We start from the raw sequence: 9,578 nt of genomic DNA on the forward strand, positions 1-9,578 counted from the left end.
CAACTGTAACTTGGATACAACAACAACAACAAAAAAAAATCCAGTATAATCCCACAAATGAAATCTGGGGAAGGGAGAGTGTACGCATGCCTTACACCTACCTGATGAAGATAGAAAGACGGTTTTCAATAGACACTCGGCCCAAGAAAACAGTTGTAACTTGGATGTTCCAGTTTAATAGTTCTGTCATTCACAGGGGTCAAAAGCTGAGGTTCTATGTAACTTTACATAATGGGGATAATCTCTACCCATGGGGCTCTATTGTCACCACCTCCTATATGTACAGTTCCACGAACTATACCCTAATCCTGTTCACACCCTTTACAAAAAGTTGGGAGCCCTTTCATTGTCTTTTGCAATGTCAGATTACAAAAACTCCCGTCCCAAACAATTTGAGGAAACAGATCATATCATGTTTCACCTAAAGCGCAAGGAATGCAAGGAGGGTTTTTTGACTGGTCTTCTGGCGTGATAATCTGCAAACAATGGTCATGAAATACATGTCCACAGGGAAGAACAGCAACAGCAGGTGGAACAGCGGGCCGAGACACAGGGCCTTCCGGGTTGAATGCCACATCCCTCTTGCACAACATGCACTTTTCTCCAATGGGTTGTTGAGCCGATTCTTCAGAATCTGCTAAGATTTTCCAACATTACAATGCTGTCTCAACAGTAAGCAGTAAAATGGGTACAATGAGTGTAAGCAGCTGTGTGTATGGCTATCCACAATGCCTTGTTTCTATTACAAACATTCCATTCAAGGTTTTCCTACAAAGTTACAGTTCAAAAAAAAAAACAGTTGATCTGTAAGTTTGTAGGAGAAACTTGAATAGAATGTTTGTAATAGAAACAAGGCATTGTGGACAGCCATACACACAGCCTGATTGATAAACCATAGAAGAGAAATGACATAAAAATAGATGGTGGAGTACATTACATACTCAGCACATTATACACCAAAGAGCTACACCCATATAGCACATGTAATTGATTGACTATTATACACCAAAGAACAACACCTTGACTATTATACACCAAAGAGCAACACCCATATAGATCCGACATGACATGGTGTGGACAGTGGCGGAGCCAGGATTTTTACTAAGGGAAGTCAAAATATAAAGAAGTAAATACACAAAGAAGACAAGGGGATTCAACATATAGTATTTAAACATAAATAACATTTTTACCTAAAAATTTCCAGCGAAGGGACACCTTGGACAAGGGTGCCTCCGCCAGTGGGTGTGGAATACACACCGGGTTTGCTCAATTCACATAGGGTGTGTTGCCCACAACTATGAAGGAGAAACATAGGCTCGTTGTTTTTTTGTCGTCGCCTTGTGTGTGTGTGTGTATTCGCATAGAGTACTAGAAAACTATCATCTAATAAGATACACTTACGGAATAAGATATTAGATACTCCCACCATTTTAATTTATGTAAACCTATTTGACCGGGATAAGAAAAAGAGAAACTTTTGAAACTTGTGGTTGTAAACATGCCATAACATTTCTGAGGTTATAAATCTTTTGAAACTTATAGTGTACAACATGACATCATTTGTATGGCTGTGAAAGCTTCTCATTAAGAGTAATATTGGAATACTAAATTAAAAGTTTCTATATTAGAAAAGAGTTCATTCTTTTTTAAACTGACTAAAAAGAATAGGTTAACATAATTTGAAAAGGATGGAGTATTTATTAAGAATATATTCAACGATATGTCTTGGTTTAGTGACTTCTCTATTTAACTACTAAAATATATTCCTATATCAAACTATACAATTATTAACCTATCACAGCTCCTAATCTTGAAATTTAGGTGATGATGACAAATCCAACATCTAAATCTGTACCTTACAGTATACCTGCACATGGCTGGCCATGTAGCTGACGTCTATAGTCACATCTATGGTGTCAAAACTTGTAATTTACAGCGATATAGATGTCAGAAGAAATAGAAACACAACAGAGATGCAGCACATCAACATATATAATACAGCTAGATGACTGATCAAGGCAGAGCAGGTGAAGAAAACACTGACGTCCTCCAGGATGAACTCGTGGAAATGCTAACGAACAATGTAGGTCGTGTACATTTCCGTGGTGAAGAAACAAATTGCACATTGTTTACGAGAGTTACAACACAAACCACATTACAATGGAAAGCACAAGAAACAGTATCTTGAAGATCAAAACCTAACAAATTAATTACACTTCAAAAATACAGAAAACAGATGTGAGATAACTTGAGATACCTTGGCACTTTACATGGGGCAAAGGAAGAGAAGGAGAAGAGGCAGGAACTGGAGCATTAGAGCTCTGCCTCTGTGCTATCAGCTGTTGATATCTATGTTGAGCCAATGTTCTCCTTCGCTGACACGTACGAGCAATTGGAGGGGGGGCTCCATTTGCTCTTCTTTTAAGGGAAACATGGCCATGAATATTCGAAGCCTGAGGTGTTGCATCAACCTTTGAAATTGGAATGCCTTGACCTGGGTGTAGCAAATGTTACAGAGTAAAAATCAGGAATCAGCATGTTTTGGCACTATAAAGTGCATGCCACCAAAGATGCAAATGAGAGACATTGTCAATGAAATAACCAACAACGAGAGTTCCTTAGAATGGGTTTGTGGCGTACCAGCATGATAGGGTAGTCCAGTAACATTATACTTAGCTGCTGAACCACCATGAGGCTGACCTAGATGACATCAGAACAATCTCTTCAGATGTTATGCAGAGGTCAGATCACTTTGAATTCATAGAAAAACAAACTGGAGCATTTATCTGATATGAACAAAGTTAGCAGATACCCATAGCCAAAGGGGGGTGAAGAAGTCCAGTGGGGTGCATGGTAGGTCCATTATCTCGAGACTGATATGAGTTGCCTACAATATTATTGCCATCGGAAAAAAAAATGAGAACAGCATTTGACAAAAGGTAAAATGTAAACTCAGCTGCACAATGTTCTGATCTCAAAGTTCCATGGATTCGCTTATGAGTATGTATCCAATATGGCATAGTGGAAGTATTTGCAAAAGGTGCATTTTTTTTCTGGTTTTAGTGTATTCTGAAGAATCCACACAATACACACACCTGTTCAACATGGGAACGTCAAATCATATTAAAGATCCATCTAACGCAGCCTAATCTGCCTCAGTATTTCAGCAAGTCCAAATAGCTATAAATGAAGTTCAACCACTACAACTGATGGACATAATCATCATCCTCATTTTGATTATCATCCTGCCACATTATTTTTCCCCAGCAGTGCCTAACCAAAATTTTCATGGAAGCTTAATATGTTTTTGGCTTCTTTTTTTATCCGATAAACTCATTCTTAAAGAAGATATGATATTCTTTTTTTAACATATAAGTACAAGTGCATGCCACAATAGTTCAACATGATTTACCCTTTCTAATTTGCTGGATGCCTCCCATCCCGGGAAGAACACCTTCTCGAGTAGCTTGAGAAATAACCCCATCATTAAGCTGGACACCTAGCCTCTTAGGAAATTGATTGCCAGGGGCAGGTTGGATGCCACTCCATCCCGCAAATTGAGCTCCCGTTCTTTCAGGAAATAGGTTATCACCCCAAGGATGCGGAACATTAACAAAAGATTGCTGACCTGAAAAAATTTGGTCATAACAATGTTACGTACCACAGTAAGTCAATAAGATTGCATTAGACTACTAGGCAATTTGTGAAATCCAGTCAATAAGATTGCATTAGACTACTAGGCAATTTGTGAAATCCACTAGGACAAGAATACTAATATATGATTCGACAACAACAACGACCCAGTGAAATCCCACGAGTGGGGTCTGGGGAGGGTAGTGTATACGCAGACCTTACCCCTACCCCGAGGGGTAGAGAGGCTGTTTCCAAAAGACCCTCGGCTCAGGAAGATGAAAACAAGACGAAAAGAGACAATATATCAGTATCATCAATAGAAACCATAGAAAAAAAATAACAGCATCACTAGAACCAGAAAATAGATGAAAAGCAAAACAATAACCAGTAGATAAAGCCCGGCACTAAGAGGAACGAAAGAGTAGTGTGAACTCAACATAAACCACTAACAGTCTAAGACTAAGTCCTAACAGACAAGTCTCACTCTGGCGCGCCGTAGAAATATGCACAACTACCTCCTAACCTACAATCCTAATGCACGACTTCCACAACTTCCTGTCTAGGGCCATCTACTCGGTAATCTGAAGTCACGCCATGTCCTGCCTTATCACCTCTCCCCAATGCTTTTTAGGCCGCCCTCTACCTCTCCTCGTACCCACCAAAGCCAGCCGCTCACACATACTCACCGGTGCATCTGGTTCCTCCTATGAACGTCCCCGAACCATCTGAGGCCTTGCTTCCCGCAGCTTGTCATTCATGGGGGCCAAGTCTACCTTCTCCCGAATATCTTCATTCCTAATCTTACTCATCTTAGTATGCCCGCACATCCACCTCAACATCCTCAATTCAGCTACTTTCATCTTCTGGATATGCGAGTTTTTAACTAGCCAACACTCAGCCCCATACAACATGGTCGGTCTATCCACCGCTCTATAAAATTTACCTTTAAGTATCGGTGGCACTTTCTTGTCACACAGGACTCCAGACGCTAACTCCACTTCATCCATCCCACCCCTATACGGTGTGTGACATCCTCGTCGATCTCCCCATCCCCCTGGATAACCAACCCAAGATACTTGAAACTGCCCCTCTTAGGGATAACCTGTGATTCAAGCCTTACGTCCAATCCCGCTTCCGCCGCTCGACGTTGAACTTGCACTCTAGGTACTCCGTCTTCGTCCTGCTCAACTTGAAACCCTTAGACTCAATGGCCGGTCTCCAAACCTCCAGCCTCTCGTTGACGCTGTCTCGTGTCTCATCAATCAGCACTATGTCATCAGCAAATACTAATATATGAGAGAAACCAAAAAAAAGGTCATGCATGTAGCTGTGAGGACATATGCCATTTACTAGATTGTACGCTTCTCTTCACGATTTTCACTTCAAGCCCAAAGACCTTTATCATTTCGCGTTTTTTGCTTCATGAGCGAAGCCCTGCGCTTTAAAGAAGTATGCACTTCAAACAATGATGCATAGATTGATTCCAGCAAGAAGTGATCAAACTAAAATTTGAAGGAAATGGATTAATATATCCTTATCAGAAAAGGAGTTGAATTAATATAGAATAGTGTAATGTGGGATGCTGATATATTTATTTTAAATACAATATGATTATTATTTATTATAGTACTCAATTCGTATATGTTTTGTATTTTTTTTGATTTATTTGTAAATTGTGTTCTTCACTTCACGCTTTTTGCTTCAACCCCATAGACCTTGTCATCTTTTGCATTTTTCGCTTTTAGAAACACTTGGCATAACACCATTTACTGGGAAAAAGACTTACATAAATCTCTAGAATCTTGTAGAGGAGTTGATACCATGCGAAGAGTATTTAAAAAAGAGAGATAACACTTCTTATTAAATCGATGATTGACAATATATCAGTCAAGTAAATTTCATCTGCAAAATTTCCTTAAAATGAGGTAAATGGACTGTCCATAGTCATGTTTGTTTGGTTAAGGATGCAAAAACATATCCTAGGATTATCCTGGAAGCTGCCAACTTAGAACATACATGGCAACAAAAGCAACAAATTGAGCAAGTAGACCCATGAATATCTTAGGAATTCTGACACAGCAAGCAGAAACAATCGCTTCTTGTTTTTGATAAACAGCTATTTCAGTTGTCATGCACATACACTAAAATCCCTCGCCTCAAAATAAAAATAATCATCCTTGAAAAGAAGAGAAGGGGAGCCTTGGATCAACGGTAAAGTTGTCTCCATGTGACCCATAGGCTGCGGATTCGAGCTGTGGAAGCAACCACGAATGCTTACATTAAGGTTACACCCCTGGGGATGAGGCCCTTCCCCGTATCTTGCATGAACGCAGAATGCCTTGTGCACTTTTGGGTTGCCTTATCCTTGAAAAGAAGAGGTTATTGTCTACCATAATGATAAATTTCTACTAAAGAAAATAGGATCAAGAAATCCAATCATAATCAACTGTCAGCATAAGCTATAGTGGTAAAGTACGAAATGGATAACTTGATAACTGGTAAATTCAGGAAACAAAAATAGAAATTTATAAACGCACCTAAATGGTCTTGCCTCACTCCGCTGCCACCATGACCGAGAATAAGAGATTCCATGAAAGATTGGTTCCTGGAAATGTTTGGGTAACAGTTACTCTGCTGCTTAATAGTTGGTTGAGCTGTTACCAAACCAGGTTGAGCAGATAAAGGAGCTGCTACCCAAACAGGTTGAGCAGATTCAGGAGCTGCCACCGTTCTAGCATATCCAAGATGAGGGGGTAATGTTGAATTGATGCTAAATGGCAATGAAGGAGGAGGCAAACCACCTTGAACGCACTTGAAGGGATCAGGTTCAGCAAGTCTTAGATCAGCTTTACCAACAGCACCTAAGTTTGTGCTGTTAGAAGAATTAAGCCGCGTGTCGGGCGTTAAGTTAACACATGGAGGTGCAGTTATTCTAGAGCCTGGAGCAAGCACAATTTCATCATTGTTTGAAGAGCAGGTTGAAACACCGAAATTCCTGGCTGAATCTGGCAAACCACCACTATCACGATTGAAATTTGGAATACCACCAGGAACACCATGAGCTAAACTTGAGATACTTCTTTTCAAATGTTGGACATGAGAGTTGCTACTTTGTGACAAGACAGCTTCCTCCAGTCTGCTGCTGACCTCTTTGGCACTGAATCTAAACTTTGATCTATTATCTATGTTACTTCCTATTCCAAGGGTCAGAAAACTACCATCAATGTTTTCTGGGGAAGAAAAAGGAACAGGATTGACCTTGACATCATTATGAATTCCTATTCCACTAATACTTTTAGTATTCTGCATGCTATACCCTATGTCAAAAGGAGTTCCACTTGCCTGCGAGCTATTCTGATTAATACCTGTGACTTTCCCAGCCTTTTCAAAACATCCAGCTGCATTGCTTTGCATAGGCATAGAATTCATGCTGACCCCTGGATTCTGAATTCCCATGGACAAGACAGCTTCATTCAAGAAACTATCTGAGGTCAGCATGTTGTTATTCATATTTGAATGGTATATCTCTGCTGCATTTCCCATGGAATGTGGCATTCCTGATGGAGTGGGAAAGATGGGTGCAATATTTCTAACATTAGCCAAATTTGGTTCAAGCTGGTGATGATAGCTATAGAGATTCTTCAAATTGGCCATCTGAAAGTTGTTCATCTCATTAACATTTCCTGGAAGAGGACGGGCCGCTGGCGGAGATACAAAAGGGAAGGATGTGACATTAGCCCCTGAACTGAACCCACCTTGGACAACACCGTTATAATCAACAGCTCCACTTTGTCTGATGCTGAGGGAAAGATCATCAAAAGCATGAAATGAAGTAGGGTCTGGCAAGTTCTCTGGTTTGTCACATCCCATTGAATAGCTTGGATCTGATCAATTAAATCAAAAGGTAAGCTTGACTACTCCCATTCACATAACGACAACCACTTCATAAACTAGAGGAGACGACAAAGAGAAAGAAAAGCATAAAGCGATTATACTTAAATGTTCCTCAATTCTTCCTACCAACGCTACATCTATAATTGCACATAGATAGAAGCGAATTCAGGATTTGAACCTTATGAGTTTGAGTTCGGGATTCTACCACAACTCATTTGTTTTACTGGGTTCGAATCAATTATTTGCACAACAACATCAAACCTAGTGTAATCCCACGAGTGGGGTCTGGGAAGGGTAGTGTGTACGTAGACCTTACCCCTATCTTATGAAGATAGAGAGTCTATTTCCGGTAGACCATCGGCTCAAGGAACAGTGAACTAAAACAACAAACAATAGTACAACAAGGTAATACTGTAATGGAAGAGAATAACACAATATGTACTAATAACGAACCAGGAATAAGCAAATACAATAATAGGAGAGACTCGCGACTATATGTCAACCTACAACCCTAATACTCGTTCTCCATGCCTTCCTATCGAGAGTCATGTCCTCGGTAAGCTGAAGCAGTGACGAATCAATTATTTGTACATATCTTGTAAATTATTAAGAATATATGCAGGGTCCGAGCCAAAGCTATCGGGTTTGGGTGATCCCCTAGATTGAATTCTACATCCACCCATGAACATAGAAAAAAAGATCTTCTAAACTATTCTCGAGATTAGCCGATTGAACATCTTTTTCTATTGGGGGTGGGGGAGAGGTCCACTTTGGTGTCAAAGAACCTAGAGTATTTTGATGTGAGCAATTTCGAAGAGCCAACTTACTTCCATTGTAGAAGGGTAAAATCAATCACATTTGCTTCCAATTGGCTCAAAAATAAAACTAATGAAACAGATTCAACCAAACCAAAGTAATGCAATTACATCATAGTTGGAAGACCAATAGGTGATACTATCACAAAATACTCAAGGAAAGCAAGTTTAACTATAATAAATTTTTAACCAAATAGATTCCACCGCTAATAAGGATAAGAACAATTACACTATCACCAGATTGGCACAGCAATAAAACAAGATGAATGGGCTGCGAATACACAGAAAATGAAATTACATCAAAGTTCACAGTCGAAAGGCCGCAAAATGGGGACACAATGCATAAAATACTTAAGAGAAACCGGAGAATAAAGACTGCCAAAATTCTTGAGCCATCTTCATTGGCCGGGACTGAATTAATTTTCCCTTCACATATTTTTTTTTGGATTGATCGCTATTCAACACCGAAATATACGCAAAGTAAGTTTCTGATATGCCAATGGCGGAAACTAAAGGTTAACTACTTAGTGCAGCAGACTACATATAATGTGACAAAAACAAATACAAATCACGATGTTCTAGCATATCATCAAAGGCCCAAATGACCCACACACAAAAAAAGAAAAAAAAGGAGACCCAGAGACGTAGCAGAGCTAAAATCACTCGGTATGCATAACACACAACTGTCTCTATTGCCTGCTCTTGGGCGTTGTAAACCCTAGATTCCATCACACGGCACTCAAGAATAGTGAAACCCAGAAAATGAAGAAAAGCAGACACCCATAAAATCCTCTTTGTTATTATGAGAACTCAATAACGGAAGGACAACCTTAATGAACAAACAACAAATACAAAAGTTGCAACTTGCAACAATCCAAAGAGTACAACTGACCCTGCACCATAAGGAACTGATCGCAACACGTAATCTCCGTCATTAATTACAAACCCAACCCATCCAAATTTCTTTTTTTATAAATCAAAATTAAAACAAAAGATTTATTCAAAATTTACGAAGATAGATGAAATCGATACGAGCTGGCCCATCGGTTTAGAATAATTCGTACCGGTGATGATTTTGTATCTGATCGGAGAAATTTTCCAAAGTGAGAAATTAGAGAGAGAGAGAGAGAGAGAGAGAGAGGTGGGTTTTAGAGGGAGAGAGTGGTGGTAGCCGGTAGGGTGTGGTGTTTGGGGTTTGAGGGTGGTGTATGTGAGTGCGTTTTTGGCGCTTATAGG

At 39.8% G+C, this 9,578-nt stretch overlaps 1 protein-coding gene across 2 annotated transcripts; it reads right to left on the reverse strand.

Annotated features, from left to right (window-relative positions):
- Positions 1-172: 172 nt before the first annotated feature.
- On the reverse strand, positions 173-9,578 carry LOC107823774 (uncharacterized). 2 transcript variants are annotated; one of them, XM_016650482.2, is made up of 7 exons: positions 9,407-9,578; positions 6,171-7,517; positions 3,413-3,628; positions 2,813-2,887; positions 2,641-2,700; positions 2,258-2,494; positions 173-768 (listed from the first exon to the last, which is right to left on the reverse strand). In XM_016650482.2, exons 2-7 carry the CDS (start codon positions 7,501-7,503, stop codon positions 758-760), a joined length of 1,932 nt encoding a protein of 643 aa, XP_016505968.2. In that variant the 5' UTR covers positions 7,504-7,517; positions 9,407-9,578; the 3' UTR covers positions 173-757. The 2 variants fall into 2 exon arrangements, with proteins under 2 accessions (XP_016505968.2, XP_016505966.2); XM_016650480.2 differs by having other exon boundaries at positions 173-634; positions 9,407-9,575.

Source organism: Nicotiana tabacum, chromosome 4 (assembly GCF_000715075.1).
Source record: "Nicotiana tabacum cultivar K326 chromosome 4, ASM71507v2, whole genome shotgun sequence".
NCBI classification, from domain to species: domain Eukaryota; kingdom Viridiplantae; phylum Streptophyta; class Magnoliopsida; order Solanales; family Solanaceae; genus Nicotiana; species Nicotiana tabacum.

Coding starts and splice junctions, on each gene's coding strand:
- LOC107823774 (XM_016650480.2), bottom strand. CDS start 7,503: ATGGGATGTGACAAACCAGAGAACTTGCCAGACCCTACTTCATTTCAT. Junction 2,701..2,812: donor TCACCCCCCTTTGGCTATGG/GTATCTGCTAAC, acceptor GATGTCATCTAG/GTCAGCCTCATGGTGGTTCA. Junction 635..2,257: donor GCCCCATGTAAAGTGCCAAG/GTATCTCAAGTT, acceptor AAATCTTAGCAG/ATTCTGAAGAATCGGCTCAA.